At 39.6% G+C, this 17,866-nt stretch overlaps 2 protein-coding genes across 4 annotated transcripts in view; one reads left to right on the top strand and one right to left on the bottom strand.

Annotated features, from left to right (window-relative positions):
• The window catches only part of LARS1 (leucyl-tRNA synthetase 1), a 49,250-nt gene extending 42,953 nt beyond the window's left edge, over window positions 1-6,297 (bottom strand). For both annotated transcript variants that reach the window (XR_006417023.1, XM_044454327.1), the window contains exons 1-3: window positions 6,210-6,297; window positions 1,202-1,320; window positions 361-448 (exon numbers count right to left, since the gene is read on the bottom strand). Coding sequence is in view for 1 of the 2 variants with exons in the window: in XM_044454327.1 (XP_044310262.1) it covers window positions 361-448; window positions 1,202-1,320; window positions 6,210-6,215 (213 nt within the window). In the remaining variant the exon portion in view is untranslated. The remainder of the gene's footprint in view (window positions 1-360; window positions 449-1,201; window positions 1,321-6,209) is intronic.
• Window positions 6,298-9,872: 3,575 nt separating this feature from the next.
• RBM27 (RNA binding motif protein 27) overlaps window positions 9,873-17,866 on the top strand; it is a 46,496-nt gene continuing 38,502 nt past the window's right edge. The window contains exons 1-3 of one of the 2 annotated variants that reach the window (XM_044454308.1): window positions 9,873-10,034; window positions 14,653-14,771; window positions 17,077-17,201. In XM_044454308.1, the coding sequence (XP_044310243.1) occupies window positions 9,976-10,034; window positions 14,653-14,771; window positions 17,077-17,201 (303 nt within the window). In that variant the 5' untranslated portion in view covers window positions 9,873-9,975. The remainder of the gene's footprint in view (window positions 10,035-14,652; window positions 14,772-17,076; window positions 17,202-17,866) is intronic. The other variant, XM_044454309.1, reaches the window with a different exon arrangement.

The raw sequence follows: 17,866 nt of genomic DNA, 5'->3' as shown, positions 1-17,866 counted from the left end.
CAGTAAAGCCCAAACACTGGTTTACCAGTTCAGTGGGTAGTAGGTGAACAAGCTTATGGATGGATACCAGAGAAAATGCAGCATCTTGGGATCATTTGAAGCAAAGTCTGTATAAGGGAAAAGCAGCATAGAACAATAACAGGGCCCATCAGCACTGTTACAGGGTGTGCCTAGCTAGTCTTCAGATTGACAGGGTGGCACTGAACAGAAAATCCAAGAGTTCAAACACAGAGGATACACAAGGATACACATCTGACTAAAATATGGAGACAGGTACTCAATATGCTTGAGGACAAAACAGAAACACTTTGCTTTCCTTGGAGGGGCTTGCTGAAGTTGCCAAGAATGGAAAATTCTTACCTCACATTTTGATAAAGAAAATGTGTGTCCTAGGTGAAGCCGGCCATTCATGTAGGGATATGGAAAGGTGACAAAGTACTTTCCACAGCTGAAAAGAGATTGCAGAACACACCAAATGTTTTGCAAAACAAAACTGAAAGATAACTAAAGCTGTTACATCGCACTTTGGGTTTGTGATATACACGTTTATTATTTATTTATTTATTAAAACATTTTTATGCCGCCCCATTCGCCGAAGCCTCGGGGTGGCTTACAACAAAAGTTTCTAAGAAAGATGTTGAATATCACTATAACAGCACTCTCTCCCAACAGGCATTTCATTTAAAACGAATGCAGCAACTCTAGTCATAAATCGGGGTTGATATCCAATTAAAGAAATGTTTGTCAATTAAATATGAGTCTACTCAGTTGGTTAAACCTGCATTTGACCAAATACAGTAAGTGACAGCCAACACTGAGTGAAGGCAAATTAACCCAACAGCTCTATCCCTTCCTCTTTACTCTACTTTATTTCAGGAAGCCTCCCTGAACTGACCAGCCATGGTCTTTATTGATTCCATTTTACTATATTGTGTTATTCTATCTGCATTATCCTGTTGTTGTTCCAGAATCACCAAAATAAAATGATGCAATTGCAAATTAATTAATTAAATCCAGACGCCACTTACCTAATCCAAAATTAAACAGATTTTCTAATGATGCAAATTGGCTTTCAGTCTCAGTCTTAAATGCTGAGCTGGCTACACAGTTTTGCTTCCCAAAAGCTCTAGTGTTTTACATACCCATCATGCCCCCACTCCCACTCTAGTTTTCTGCCATTCCTGGAAAAAAATAATCCCACCTTTTGGGGTTTGCAATATCTGCAGCATTAGCCTCAAATGCCCGATCATCATGCCACTTCTGTTGAACTTCCTTTTCAATCTTCCTCAGGAAATCTAATTTAGCTGTTCCCTTCCGTTCCTTCAGAAAGAAGAAAATTCTCTCATTAGAGTGGTTTTAATAGCCTAGAATATCACAACAAAATTTTCCCCCATAGACAAAGTCTAACAACCCCCCAAATGTTAACGACCCCCTATTGATCCAACAAAATGTTTCTTATCCAAAGTTCAACACTAATGCATGACATAAAAATTATGATAATTTATACTTAGTACTTCTACCCACCTTTTTATATGAGTTCAGAACCTAGTTATTTTGTTGGAATTAACAAGCCTGTAATATGTTGAGACTGGTTAATCTGATACTTCATTTATTATTTGCAGTCACTTAAAAAATCTCAATTGATTACCAACTTGGACTCTTATACCTGGCACCTCCAATACTGGATGGGTAGACCACATAGCGATCATTTGAAGAAGAAATAAGTGACATTATGCAAAGTGAGCATCATCGCAATTTTTGCTCCATTACTATAGCTTCTCTATTGTAAGGAAGGGTTATTGGGCTAAAAATGTACATGCCCTTTAAAACTGAATGCTGCCCATGACTGTATTAATTAATTTCATCTCAGACAGCATGTCACATGGTAAACAGGTATGCACAAAGTTGCAGTCTCTTTCTGTAATATCTGAAATATAGTAGAGTATAGCAGGCAAATAAACATGATCATGCAAAATATCAAACATGGCTGTAGGTCTACTCTATAACAAAGTTAGTTTATATATGCTAACTGGTTTATGCAGTTTTCTGCATAAGCCTAATTAAGGAAACTGCAGAATTCATGACATTTGCAGGAAGGATTCCATTGACTCATGGCTCCCAAACAATTTTAATTTGCAAAATTATATCCAGAGAATATCCGACTGAAGTTAAGCCATTTCACACAAAGAAAAACCACAAGACTTGGTTCTATTATTGTCTTTCCGTTCAGTCATCAAAACATATGTTTGGGGTGGTTTGTGTGTGTGTGTGTGTTTTAAGCAGGTAGCTTAACTGAAAAGTTTCTACCATAAAAATCAATACCACTTAAAAAATAAAGTAAGGCCAACATAAGGTACCACTGGCAGGAGAATGAGAGTCTTAAACATTCAGGCATTTTTGCCTTCAGTTCTCAGAGGAAGAAATGAGCATGAACCCAATATGATCTGGTGACAATGCATTTAGCTACAGAATGCATATCATCACAAAACCCATCCATGACCACACAGTTAACCTAAGTTAACTGCAAGTAGCCATGGACTGATTACAACTACACAGTCTCAGTGCCTTTAAAAAGGAGAATGAGACGTTATGAAAACTCAAGAACAATCTGAGGTTTCTTTCTGATCAGTGAAACATGAGCACTTCAAACCCTAGCCTGTCATATCACTGGTTAATAATTCAAAGCACAGCTTCAGAAAAGAGTCACATTCACCCACAATGCATCAGACAGATGGGCATACAAATGAAGGAAACAGCACTTTGCATAGGAGATGAACCACAGACACAAAGTGTTCCAGTGAGAACGTTGTGTGTGTGTGTGTGTGTGTGTGTGTGTGTGTGTGTGTCTGTCTGTCTCTCTCTCTCTCTCTCACACACACACACAGAGTTTAGAAACTATGTGAAACTTCTAAGGGGAAGAAGAAATCAACTGGGAACTTGGACTAAGAAAGAAACTGAAGATAATTTTCAGGGTGAAAAACATGTCATGTGACAGTTGAAATAACAGCCTGATGAAACGTTTTATTTGAAAAAGTCATTTTTACCTTACCCCTTCTGCCCAACTGCGGCATTCACAGCAGCTTGCAATCACAGCAAAACCAACCAATACAGCAAACAAACAGAATTTACCAGTAGCAAAATAGCAGCATCAAACAGGTTTTGCTCTGCAGTGAATCCCAGTGTCCAGATGCTAGCTGAGAAAAGGCACAAGCCTACATTCTCATTCACTGCAGCTCACCAAAGAGAGGAAAATATTCCAAGCATCCACAAAGGTGTGATTACATTCATGCAAGGGGAAACAGCCCTTCCAAAAATTTGGGTCCAGCCTTTAACTATACACTGCTTCTTTGTACTGAGGAAAGACACAGTAACAAGCATTGCAGCTGATAAAGAATGAGCGCATAATATGATCAGAAAAAACAAGTTCTTCCACTCTGACACATGTATTATTCTAGTTTGAAAGGAGGCATTACATATGCTCTGGAGTGAGCGCCATAATAGCTCAAAGCTCTGTTAGGTAGACCCACCATTTTTTGAGCAGTGTATGGTACCTTAAAAATGAAGCTATGATGCCCACTTTCAGCAGCAAAAGAGCTATATCAATCAAGGACAGGCCCCCACATTCCCAGTCAATGTGTTCCAGTATGCTAATAAATAAAGACTCAAGAAACTAAAACTTCCACCATATGAGCTACCAGATCTAATACAACTTATCTACCACCCAACCCTTTAAAGCAGGAAAAAGAAATTGCATCTGAAGACTTCAAGCACACTGTATTTTCATAAAGAGAGATGGCAGTGCAACTAGGATGGATTTAAAATCACAAGTCAGTAAGGCTAGATTTAAAGCATGGTTTTACATCCATGCCTGCCTTACCCATACATACAGGAACTTCATTAAAATATTCCCAAACTGGGTCTCTTTTATGGCCTGCTGCCATTATAAATTTTCTCCTCCAGGAAAAGAGTATGACAAACCTCAGGCTATACACAAAAAGATCCAAAGGCTTGTGCAGCATTCTGCTCAAAAGTTTCATTTTCATTTTTACTGCTTGCTCCTCTCTCCACACTCTTAGCTTCCTGGGAAGAACTATTCCACTCCAACAATCTTCTTTTATTCATTGAATGTTTTGAAACTTAGCACTTAAGAGGTAAGGGGTTGAATCTGTGTACATAGATTTGGGTTTAAGGTCTTTTTCTCAACTCTGTTTATTTTCTAGCATTTTTGCTGTGAAGAAGCGGCATGTGATCTCTGCAGACATAAATTCACAGTTGTGAGAACTGTAAAACCAAGCATCTGTGATAATACCTTCTAAATAGAGAGATTGCCCAATGATCTTAGAGAAACCTAAGGAAAAGCATGACACTGTACATGGATTAACTGAATTCATTTACCAAAAAATTTAAACATTACATGAATATACAGCCCTATGCTACATAATTAAAAACGAATCCTAATTTCATGATGAATAACCTTTGGACTATAATGCATCTTAAATAGAAAACTACATTTAGATCATTTTTTCCTCAAAAACACTCCATTTTTAAAAATCTAATTTAAATTTTTAAAAATCAGTTTTTATTTTTTAAAAAAACTTCAGTTTTTTATTCACTCTGAGTGTAACCACAGCCCACATAAACATTCAACAAGTACACTTTTTCTCAATACTACATGACAAGCTCCATTTTTCATGATTCCCTCAGCTACATAGCTGTAGGAGGCACACAGACCACCCAAGGTGTAAAAACATTTCGAACATAAAACAGGTCTCTTCCACTGTGCTACACTAGTCCTACGGTCATTTACTTCTGTAGGTATGGCAAATCCAATGTGAATTGAATTCTAACCTATGAAAGCTAATGCCACAATAAAGGAATTTGTTTGCAGTCTTTTGCATCTCAAGCAGACTAGCACAAATACTCCTGTGGAACATGTTCCAATGGTAATCAGATGTAAAAATGAACAGGGTTTCCTGTCTTTAGCAGCTTCACAGGAAAGAAAACTCAGCAGGTGTACTTACCAGAACTCCCAGAGCTCTACAATTATTAAATTCATGTGACTCCTGCCATCTATAATTGTTCACTTTAGTTTCATGACTAAATAAAACATGGGAAGAGGTCCGCTCCGTGCAAAACGAGCACACTGTCTTGTACACCCTACTGGTCCCTCCGTTTAGCTAAACAGGCTATCACAGATTTCATATTCTTTGGATCGCCAGACGCAAACTATGATATAAGGATGTTGTGCTTTAAGAGTTTCACAGGAGGAGGAAATTTTAGCTTTTCTCACCCTACACGTCCATCTTCACCTCATAAATGAGCCCTCTCCTCCATTCCTGGGCAAATGGACAGTATAAAGATGAAAAAGATAGACAGATAGTTGCCCAGGTGTCTTAGGTATCTTAAATAGAAAACTATATTTAGATAGATTTTTCCTCAAAAAAAAACTTACTTTCTACTTTCCATTCCTCAGTGAAGCATTAACCTCCCTGATGGAGTGAAGGGAGGTGAAAAACTGAAGAATGAGTACTTGGAGAGAAACAGGAGGATCCATTCATAGGTTCATATTTATACTTTCTTCAGCATGGGTCAATGTAACGAAATCACGAGATAATATACCGCATAGACCAGCCTTCCCCAAGCTGGTGTCCTCCAGATGTAATGACTACAGCTTACATCATAACCATCCTACTACCACAGCTTGTAGCCCAGTACATTTGGAAGGAACTGGGTTGGGAAAAGCTGATACAGAAAATTCTGTTTAACTACAATTTCATCACATAAATGATGTTATCTTCTCCGTCCTGAGAAGTTTTGCATAGTGCTTGCTAAACACCAAATCGGATTAACCATGTGACGTGGAAACATCCCACAAATGCTGTTCTAACGGAATGGAAGTGTCAAAGCAGCAGTGTGACAGCACCGGGGCAGACCTGTCTATAACCCTTTCTTCCCTCTACTTAATGCTGGAGCGGGGCACAGGTAGCCCTCCAAATGTGGGTGGACTACAACTCTCAGAAGCCTTACCTATCATAAGCAATGATAAAGGATGATAACTACAGTCCACCAACCTCTGGAGGGCCACGCCTTCCCCATCCCTACCCTACGGCGAAAAATCCATTCTTTGGTTCACATCCGAAAGCCAGCTGCTCCCCCGCCCCCGAAAAAGCAACACCAGGCGCACAACACGCATCCCCGCCTGTATTCACCGTCATTGCTCCTCGTCCCTCCAGGCGCCTTCAGCCAACAGCTGCTCTCTCTATTCTCTACCACTCCACGCCGCCGGTTCTCCCACAATGCAACGCAGAAAAAGGTGAAATCCGGTTCCCTCGCAAAGGCTACTGGGAGATAGAGTTCACGTGAAACTAAGCTCTACTCTGACCAGCTATTGAACTACAACTCCCGAAAAACGCAGCGCTACCCGATCTCTGCGCGTAACTCTTTACAAGCCGTGCGCGCCTGGAATTGAATACTACTATTCCCATGATACGTAGCAGTGATTCGTACTAACGCTCAGAAAAGAGCATTCTAAAACCTTGAATTTTCTTGATTTGAACCCTTAGTTTTAGGCACCCCTGTTTCCGGGGGAAAACATCTCCTGCATAATAGTTTGATTCCCGTTAGACCCTAAAGCGAAGTTTTGTTTTCGGGAGCAGGGTTTTGGTTATGTAATACTGAAGCGCTGATCTAGCTTCGCATGACCGCGAAAACGCGTTTTGAAGAACTTCTTCGATGGCGCTTTAAACCTAAGTTGGATTTATTGTTTTACCTTAACCAAAACACGTACTTGTATAGGGAAGTTGTTACCGTTTTACTCGCAGAAAATAGTATGCGTTAAAGATAGAAGAGGTTACATTAAAGGCAAAAGAGGTTTTGTTAAACCATCTCCTGTTGGATGGACATGTCCAAGCCTGGACATGATGTTCATGACATTTGTCCGGATTGTCAAAACCACAAGCATTAAAAAGCACCTTTGTTACCTGATCTTTGTAGAAAATCTTGAGAAACAAAATAAGTTTCTGTATATTAAGTGTACATTTAGAAAGAAATATAGGATGTTGATTATTGATTAAGTAAAGAGCTAAGCAGGGATGTTATTCATAGGATATTTTGGAAGTCTTTCATTCATAGGGCCACCATAAGCCAGAGATGGCTTGACAGCACATAAGAACAAATTAGAAAGTACAGTAAATCCTACTGAATTTAGTAAGATTTACTATTGTATAAGCATGCTGTTACTTTTGATATACCACGTACAGTAACCCAGAGCAGTAATGCTGACAAATGCTTAGAATATGAACCTGCTACAAAATGAAGCACATACAAGTCCCAGTGATTTTATGTGTTAAGTAGTATACATCTTCATTAAAATCAATGCGGGTTACATATGCTTAACCAAGGGCAGCTCCAGGTTTTCAGAGGTGTTAGACCGAGAGCCCACTGATGTTGTTGTTGTTAGTTGCGAAGTCGTGTCCGACCCATCGCGACCTCATGGACAACATTCCTCCAGGCCTTCCTGTCCTCCACCATCCCCCGGAGTCCACTCAAGCTCAGACCAACTGCTTCAGTGACTCCATCTAGCCACCTCATTCTCTGCCTTCCCCTTCTTCTTTTGCCATCTATTGTTCCCAGCATTAGGCTCTTCTCCAGGGAGTCCATCCTTCTCATTAGGTGGCCAAAGTATTTGAGTGTCAGCTTCCATATCTGGCCTTCTAAAGAGCAGTCAGGGTTGATCTCCTCTAGGACTGACCGGTTTGATTGCCTTGCGGTCCAGGGGACTCACAGGAGTCTCCTCCAGCACCACAATTCAAAGGCCTCAATTCTTCGGCGCTCAGCCTTCCTTATGGTCCAGCTTTCACAGCCATACATTGCAAGTGGGAAAACCATAGCCTTGACTATACGCACTTTTGTTGGCAGGGTGATGTCTCTGCTTTTTAGTATGCTGTCTAGATTTGCCATAGCTTTCCTCCCCAGGAGCAAGCGTCTTTTAATTTCTTGACTCCATCAGCCCACTGATGGAGTCTTACTAATATTGAGTAGCACTGCCAGGACTAAATGAGCCAAAGCTCTGCCACACAATGGCTGCATGATGTCTGAAACTGACAAAACAGTTTTCAACTGTAAAAATGGGGATCTGATCAGGAAACTTATTTATATTCTGCCTTTTTCCTTGCAACAAGGCAGCTTACATAATTCTCAATTTCATCCTCACAATAATGCTGATAAAACATTTTACAAATAAAACAAAATGTTCATGCTAGATTGCACATTTTTCTTTGCATTTTTTGCTCTTAACCATATGAAGTTAATATACTTAGAGAGCAAAAGTTCTAATATGTCAAATGGTGAGAGTCTTATTGATTATATATATTATTGAAAGCAGTATTTTTGCTGTGTCAAGAAATGTACAAAACATTATTTAAACAGTGACACACAACGAAGTAAAATATGCCGACTCACATAATCACATTACTGATATATTAACTCTTGTAGTCAAGTTTCTTTCAGTAGAGTCTAATTTCAAGATTACTGCCACTTCGCAGAAGCTGGCTATATTTACTTGGTCCCTTAGTTTTACTGTTTAAATGTCTTGTCCAGGATTACTTGGAGTGGCCCATAATAAAATGTTTAAACAAATTACATTATATATTGTGTTGTGTGCCTGTCCATATCTCTGTGCCTATATCCAGAGCTTTGTCAACTTTATCGGTGGGGCATACCTGTATTATTTTCCTGTACTAAACTCCACAGATTCCAGTGGAACTTCCCTATTTAGCTTATGGCTTTATCTTGTTACTATCTTCTCATTCTACATATTGTTATCAGTTGTTTTTTTACTATTATTTTTGCATCTCTTAAAGAGGAACAAATGGCATCTGCTTTGGTAGGCCAGAATCCTAGGAGACAAAGGATGGCATTTTGCAGATTTCATGTAAGCCATCCTACCTCACATGCATCTCCACCTCCAATTTGAATACTAGATAATGGGAAACTTTCAGCCTGGTAAGGGTGTGTAAAATTGCATTTTTACAGTTCAAGCCAGCACATACTTACTCAGGAATATGGCAAAGGCTGCAATCCTATATACCTTCCTAGATGTAAGCTACCATGAATTCAGGGGCACTCACTTCTGAGTATGTATAGGATTGCACAGTAAGGTCACAGTCTTGCAAAAAGACTCATAGAAGAGTGGGAAAGGGCCTATAAGGCCATCGAGTCGAGCCTGCTCCATTTACCTGGGTATGTCCCACTGAAATCCATGGGACTCCTGATTATACAAGCATACCGTCACGCTATGCAGTTACTCGTAAGTCCCATTAAGTCCAATACAAATTACTTCCTGTGTAGATTTAACTGGCTTCCTTCCCGCGTTGGGAGTAAATAGCATGCCGTGGGCAGCAAGTATACCATTTTTCCATAGGCTGTTCTACCTACGGTCGTGCGTGTGTGTTATATAAGGGAACGCATTCTGCACGTGCTCAGGTATACCCTCTTCCCTATTACTTCACTCATGGTGTAAACCGTGTTTAAATCCATGGCGAGGCCTCGTTCAAAACTAACTACTCCTTCAGACGTCGGTCCTTGACAAATCCCTCATTTTCCGCTCACTTCGAGGCTGCACCACAAGGATTTCACGCATGCTGACTCGACCGAACTTGCTAAGGCCTTTCACCAGTGACCCCCCACCTTCCACGCCCAACAGAATTGGATTGGATTGCTTTCCTCCGGGTCCCATGGCGCGATTGGCTCCGCGGTAAGACCGGGTGCCCGCCCTTCTCCGGCAACCAGCAAGTTCGGTTGCGCTCTCGGTTAGGTAGTTCCTGGTCTAAGAGTAGGCCCTAGCTTGGCGAGCGGGGGGAGGGGCGGGAGTTGCTGCTGCTGGTGAGTAACCGCTCGGGGGGGGAGAGACGCGGAACGGGCGCCGTAGGGCCATGTTGCCCCGAGTGTAGCTGCTGCAGCTCCGTCACCACCACCATGATCATAGAGAACGTGGACGCGCTCAAGTCCTGGCTGGCCAAGTTACTGGAGCCGATGTGAGTGCGGGGTCGGTTCTGGGGGCAGGGGAGCGAGGGAGCGCGGGCGGGGGGCGGCCTTGCCGTGTGTGAGGAGGAAACGGAGCGGTGAGGCTCTGACGGAGGGCGGCGGGATGACCCGACGAAGGGTCGGGTTGGGGGAGGGGGCCCTTGTGGACGGGGCTGTGGGACGCAAGTGGGGGGAGCGAAGGGGGCTGGGGCCGCTCGGGCACAGGTGCGGGCGTGGTGCGGTGCCGTGAGGGGAGAGGCGGCTGTTGTTGAGGAGGTGTTTCGGGAGGGTGTGTGGGGGACAACTCTGCAGACTCCTAGGAATGCGTCTTGGTAACTACTAAGGAAGAATAACAGGTCTTTGAGGAAGGAAGAAGGCACGTGAGGAAGCGGAGACGGAGCGAGTCGGTGTGGAGGTGCTTCGAGCTTTACCGGGTTGCAGTTCTATTTACTAATGGAGGCTGTCTCTCTTTCTTGTTTTGTGCTTTCTTGAGTACTGTAAAACTGTCTAGTGACTAATTGTGTAAGAGCACGTAACTACTCTAGTGTACCATTTGACAGAAAACTACGCTGCAAAGCTGCTGCGTGAAAAAAAAAAAATCAATGTCTGTCTGGATGCATTTAGTACTTGAAGATGCTTTCATTTTCTGTGCTCATTCACCACATTCTGAAATGGTGTTGTGTTACTGACAACTGTTTAGGCATGTATTTTTTCAGTTCCAAACTTGAGGGTCCTGGCACAGCTGGCACCAGGTTTTTGAGATGTCACATTTTATGTAGTCCGCCTGCCTATAACCTAGATGAGCCTCTACAAAATATTGGAGTGCATCCCTGAAACCCCTTCATTCTGGCATATTCTTTTATTTCACTGGACATGGCAAATACCCTGTTTTAACAATCAATTGTTCTTACAATGTATAAGATAGTACTTCTTACAGTGCAATTCTAAGCATGTTTGATTGAAATTAAGTCACATTGAGTTTAACAGAACTTACTGCTTCAGCATAACCCTTTTTGGATTATTTAAAATATATCCTGTGCTCTCTGTTTTCATTTCTATTTCAGTAGTTTTGGTGGAGGGAAATATTTCTTGAATAATTTGTGTTATGTAATTGCACTAGTGTATATATACTTATAACTGGAAATCACTGCCCGATGTTTCTCTCCAGCTGACAATATTTTCAAGCATACATCACTACTTTAGACTTAAAAGTGGGCAGAGATTCGAGGCAAGGTCCTAAAATCCTCTGAGCTCCTAAATTTTTGCCTTTAAGCTATTAATTATCTCTGTGAAATATTCTGCACTAAAATTTGGAACATCTGCTAGATGAGTTTGATATCCCAAATGCATTGTTTTGAGTTTAGCGTACTGAATAATGAATTAGTCAGCACCCTTACATTCTTGAACATGCCAAAATAAGAAAGTTTTGCTGAGGTAAAAGTAATCTTGAACTGTACTGTCATGTAAATAGGCAGTCAGAAGTTCTCACTCATTAGTGGTCTTGATATTAACTTCTTTTCCATATAGGGTTCTGAGGGATTAATTTACAAATGTAGACACAGTTAGGTGAAGACATTTCATTCTTCTGTGTATTTTTTGGCTTCAGTAATCATTTCTTAGCACAGAATTATAATTTATTACTAACAGTAAGGTAGTGTATACGTATTAGAATGGGAAATTTCACTCCAAAATTCATCAAAATATTTTGTCATTTGTTTCACAAATAATACATAATTATGGCTAAAGACCTTTATATGTATTTGTGCATAGTTTACTTCAGGACAAACCATGGTGGTTAGTTCATTCAGTAGCATAGAGGTCTAGTGGTGATAGTTGTTTGACTTTCACTTGCATTTTTAGTTGTACTTGGGGACAATTCCCAAATCTGGTTTTGACCATTATGCACATATTAAGAAAGGCATCTCAATATTTAAGTCTGTTTTTTCAGCCTTGGCTTCAGAACTGGAGCTACAAGTGTGTTTTGTTTCTTTAAAAAAAACACTTTATTTTAACGTGTGTATACAAAAACTCATCTACAAATTGTTTCCTGTTCTGTGTATCTTGAGCATATAAATCTGCCTTATGTTGAGCCAGATCATTAGTCCATCTCCTCACCATACTAAGTCTGCAGTGATTCTTTAAGGCCTTGTCAGGGGTTTTATCCAGACCTGTTAACTGAAGGTCTTTTAATGGGAAATGTGAGGGATTAAACCCGAGACATTTTGCCTACAAACCACAGCTGAGCTGTTTCACATCCATCTCTTCTATAATTTTAATATGCCAGAAATTCTTTTTTAGGGGGAGGTATTATTATCATATTTGGTATACCTCCCTGCTAGAAAACTGGCCTCTTCTAAGTCCCACTACCATTTCTCTTCATCCTGTAGGTGGTTATCTCAACAAAGATGTAACACACCTTAATAAGGTTGTAGTTACCAATTGAAGATAAATGTTTTAAAAACATGAATTAAGGATAACACTTTGCCCTTTTGTGCAATCCTAATTATGTTTACTTGGAAGTAAGGCCTGTTAATGCAAAATTCTTAGGGCAGCCTTCTCCAATCCAGTGCCCTTCACATGTTTTGGACCACAACTTCCAGCATTTCTTACCATAGGGCATAATGACTGGGACTGATGAGAGCTGAAGTACAAAACATCTGGAGCTCACCATGCTGGAGAAGTCTGTCCTAGTCAGTGTGTTTCTGATTTATCTTGAATTATTTTCAGCTGAGAAGGGTTTCTTAGGAATTTTCGGAGGTAACTTTTTGTAATGGATGGGTAAGCTATTTGTTATCTTTTGTTAGGATTTAGATTTGAGGAAGTAACTTTAGTGCTTGAGAGTTGTTGCTGAGAGAAACCATCACACTAATATGTAAAACATTTACTATTGTGTTGAGGTGACAAAATTTAACCTAATAGAAACTGCTTCTTTTTCAAACTCTTGAATTTTTAACTTTAAAAAAAAAAAAAAGTTGTTCAGGAAATAGATATGGGTCTGAATGTGCTAGCAAATGCCTAATATTCTTGTTGGACAAATCCTTAGGACCTGGTTACCAAGGCTTCTAAATAACTATAATTACATTTATACCCTGCCTTTCTTCCTTTGTAAGGAATCCAAGTGTACAAGGTTCTCCTCCTTTCCATTTTAAGTTAACAACAGCAACCCTGTGAGGTAGGTTAGGGCAAGAGTGAGAAACTGGCCCAAAGTCACCTAGTGAGCTTTGTAGTCAAGTGGGAGCTAGAACCTGGATCTTCCAGGTCCCAGGTGAACACTCTAACCACTATGCTACATTGGCATAAATGTTGATGTTAATGTCCACGAAATGTGATATATGTCAGCAGACAAAACGTGGGGCTAGAGAGAATACAATTTGTGTAAATTATTTTGCCATTTGGAATTCTGTATTTTTGTTTATGTTCTGATCATGTTTAATCAGAGCATGTAGTTTATTCAAATGAAATTTAAAAGACCATAGACAAGGACAATCTCTTTTCTTCTAAAGTGCCAGACATATAGAAGTGTGGTTGAGATGCATAAAACCTTTGGTGGTGGCTTACTTCACTGTTGCACCAATTCAGCCTATGCCCAGTTGTTCATGGAATTACCCAGCCATGTGTAGTCAGTGCACAGGATGGATAGGGAAAGTTTTCAATTTTGACTCGGATTAAAAACTCATAGAGGGAGTAGTTTGAGGAATAGGGAGAGGTAAGGAAGATAAAGGAATTCCAGTGGCTAGAATACTGAAGAAACTGTGGAGTGACAGTGAACAGAAGAAAGGGACAGAGAAACTAACTAGAAGATAGGTTCTGAGGGAACCTTATGGCAACTGAGGAGGAGTGAGGAGGAGATAGCAGGGGCTGATCAAGAGATAGGGTTGCTGAAAAAAATGAGGGAAAACAGACAGTGGTCTGAAAGCAAGCGCCTAAGAGAAATGGTGACAAAATAATGTGAATAAAGAAGGGTTAAGAAAGCAAAGGGGGTCTAATGCTAGATCAAGAAACTAGAATTGACAATGAAATTCTATTAGTTGTGGCTTCAACTCGCACCTGTATCTTTGTGACATTGTGACTAAGAATACAGCAAGAATTAAGAAGTAGGCATGGAGGGGCTGAAGTTTGCATCTTGATCTGAATTAGCCAGCATTATTTTATCACATGTCACTAAGCTATTTTTAATAGAGGATGTCTAGCCTTAGCAATTTTGAGTTAGTCCTGATGCATGTAGAATTTCACTAGAATGTGTCAGATAATACCAGGTAGTAACATTTTTGCTTGCTTCATTGTTTTTGTAGAGTTCATTCACTGTAATTTCTATTTTTATATTTAATATTAGTCAGAAATAATACTGAAATAAAATAATGAATAGAGATTGTATCTGCCTTTGAATTAAAGACAACTCAGTACCATTACATTATAGACTTTTTAAAACTGCAAAGTTGAAAGTACATCCTTGCTAGTATTTCCCACTGAATTGTGTTTGGGGATGCCCCTAAAAATATCTTTTAAATGTTTAGGAACTGGGGGTATGAATGGTTGTGCCTTCACTGATAAAACCATTGTAACTCTTTATTGTGAGTTAATGTTGTGGAAGTATATGGTACATAATTGATAAAAGTAATTTATCCCCAGATGTGATGCTGATCCATCAGCCTTGGCAAACTATGTTGTGGCATTGGTCAAGAAAGACAAACCAGAGAAAGAACTGAAGGCTTTCTGTGCTGATCAGCTGGATGTTTTTCTACAAAAAGGTATGATCTGTGTGTTAATGACAAATTGAAGGATTATGTTGATAAGAGCCTTTATAAGCTTCCTCCAGCTTTTGTTCTTCATACATATTAGACAATAGTGCTGTCGTCCAGTACGTACAGAGAGTACCAACTTGGGGAAGGCTGATCCTTTAGATTAAGAAGATAGGCAGGCAAATGAATTTTACCATGGCTGGTATATAAATGCTTGTCCTTTTCTACAAAAGATACTGTACTTTATATGGAGACTTAGCTTATGCCTTGTATACGGTGTAAAATAGTTTTTTGTTCACAGCAAATATTTTGAGTTCTAAGCACAGTCACAGGGAAAAGTCATCTTTAAGTTGCCTAAAGATAGATATTCCTGTTAATTTATGGTAGCAATTGTTTCTTCAAAAAAAGCTCAAGATATTATAGCAGAATTAGCATATTATAGCATAAATTAGCTAATCTCTCAGGAGAAGCAGTACATTTTGACAGCTGTAACATAGAAAAATAATTTAAAGTGCTAGAATTTGAATTATAAAATACTAGCTGCATTTATATGTAACATTAAACCATAGTTTAACCATTGCACTTTAATATTACAAGAATTAGCTTAGTATGCCCTCTGGACTCAAACATTCTGTTTCTTCCTCCTGCAATGTGTCCACAAGGAAGAGCTTGGGGCCTTGTGTTTAAATTTAACCATAGTTTAGTGTGTTGTCTGGAACCTAAACTTGCTTGATCTTTACTGTAATTAGTAAAAACAAAGAAACTTCCATTTCTTACAGCCATGCAAAGTGGGGAGCAGGCAAGTCCAAAAAGAAGTTAAGTTTATTCCCGTAATACTAAACTGTGCTTTACTGTTTATCTGAGCCAGCTTGCCATTTATATTTTTTTTCAGAGTATTTTCCAATTTAATTCCTGGAGCACTAAAATCCAGTATTTAGACTATTCCTTGGGAATTAGCCCTGTGGAACTTAATGGAACTTCTGAGCAAGCAAATTCAGAATAGCCTTGTAATTACCTGAGAGTCACCTCATTAAGAATTATCCCCGCAATTAAGTAAAATTTATCACAAGATGAAACTGCTTCTGTTAGGGTAGCTGAGAGGGCTGTGATTTCCTCTCCATCCACCCACTACCACTTCCTCAAAATTTACTTTGCCCAAAAAATCTGCTCCAGAAAGTTTCTTCGGAGTGGAAGATGGAGAAGGGGGAACATCATATTATACTAGCGACTCTTGTTAGTGTGATGTCAGATTTAACCCTTTATGTTTAAAGGGCTTAAGGACAACATTAAAAAATATATAATTTGGTGTCCTACAACAGCAGGGGGTTGGACCTGATGGCCTTCATGGCCCCTTTCAACTCTATTATTCTATGATTGTTCTTGGTGTTCTACTAAATATTGGAACTCTTAAGGAACCTTGGTACCCTAGAAATGCAGTACAAGGTCACAGTCCTCAAGGGAGTGGGGGGGACTGTGTCCAATGTCAAAACAACCCAACCGCCTGCATGCCTAATGCTGAGAACGGCAAGCAAGAGGAGGCTTGTTTTGCCCTGGCTGGGCACTAGTACCTGTCAAGTAAATGGAAAACCCCCAGTTCCGCTTTACAGAGCTGCAGGCACATTTTTATTTATTTATTTGCACTTACATACTTCCCCATAGCCCATAGGGCTCTCTGGGAGCTTTACAGAATACAAGATGGGCAAATGGACATCAGCTTACTCTACAACTGACTGTCATTAAAAATCAAAAAGTCAGGGCAGAACAAGGCAGTGTGCCTCAGCTTCTCATCCTCAATTCTGAACTGAAGCGTGAAGGTAGGGGAATGTTGAGTTGCTTTATGCTTGGCAGGTGTTCTATGCCCTGAGCTATCAGACACAGAGGCAAGCCTCCCACTCTGCAGAGGTAGATGGAGATTTGTTACGACACTGTACTTTTTACAGTACACTATGATTTTGAAATTTACTTTGCAGTCCTGTGTAAGACATATATTCTACCAACTCAAAAAGAGCATTCCCACAATCTTTGTCATGCAGGTAAGATTCAAAGAACTTATTTAGGCATGCTCAAAGCAACACAACAGAAAAGGTATGGAATGTTGTGCTTTCATCCTTCAAAGAGCAGATATCCATGTCATACAGAAATTGCTTTCAAACAGACTACAGTTTCAAAAGAAGCTTGCAGTGTGGTATGAGGAAATTTCTGTTAATTCAAAAATAAATCCAAAGTTTTTTGAGGCAAACCAAACTATCTTTAATACCAAAGTAGGAGTAGATTCCATTATGGACTGATTTTTTTTCTTGTATGTCTCTGTCAGAAACATCAGGTTTTGTTGACAAACTCTTTGAGAGCCTGTATACCAAGGATTACCTTGCTCCCAATGAACCAGCAAAACCAGAGTTGAAGCCTGCAGGCCAGGGAAAAGAAGAAATCAAAGAGGAGGTAATATTATATTTCTCACCATGTTTTCTTACAACCCAGAACACTCTCACGTGTTTATTCAGAAGTCCCACTCTGTTCACTGAGGCTTACTTCTGGGTACAATTATAAGTTATATTGCATTATATATTTTGTATTGCAAATATAAGGTTGGAGCCTATATTAAATGTATTATGTACAGCCATTTTTATCTTTTATTTTCTTAACATAAATACAAAAAGATGAAGGTTTGTGTAAAATAAAGTAAAATAGAATAAAGTTGCCAAGGAATTTTAAACAAGTACAACGATTTTCTTTAATAATCAAAGAAATCCAGTAAACTGGTTAGGGTGGATGGTTTTCTTTGTAGGTGGCAATTTACAATGTCTTTTGTAGTGCAGGTTTGTTACTATGTATGTCCATCTAAAGAGCTATGGCAGCTACCAGTATGACAACTCTCTCCATTTAAACTGTAGCAATGTTTCTCTCTCAGATGATTAATAGCTTGGTAAATTTGGATTATCTATGGAAAAAATAAAGCAAGTGGGAAAATCATTGACAGTAGAAGAAAAAGCAACAGTAAAATTAATGCAGCCTAAAATGCAAGTAGCTGAATAAAACAATAGGGCTGAAATGTAGTTAAACATTTAAAATATCTTAAAGGGAAATACAATGGTCTTCACTTGGCT

Source organism: Varanus komodoensis, unplaced genomic scaffold (assembly GCF_004798865.1).
Source record: "Varanus komodoensis strain SLA01 unplaced genomic scaffold, ASM479886v1 scaffold7_3, whole genome shotgun sequence".
NCBI classification, from domain to species: Eukaryota; Metazoa; Chordata; class Lepidosauria; order Squamata; family Varanidae; genus Varanus; species Varanus komodoensis.
The sequence above is the reverse complement of the archived record's forward strand: the minus strand, read 5'-3'. Positions and strand labels throughout refer to the sequence as shown.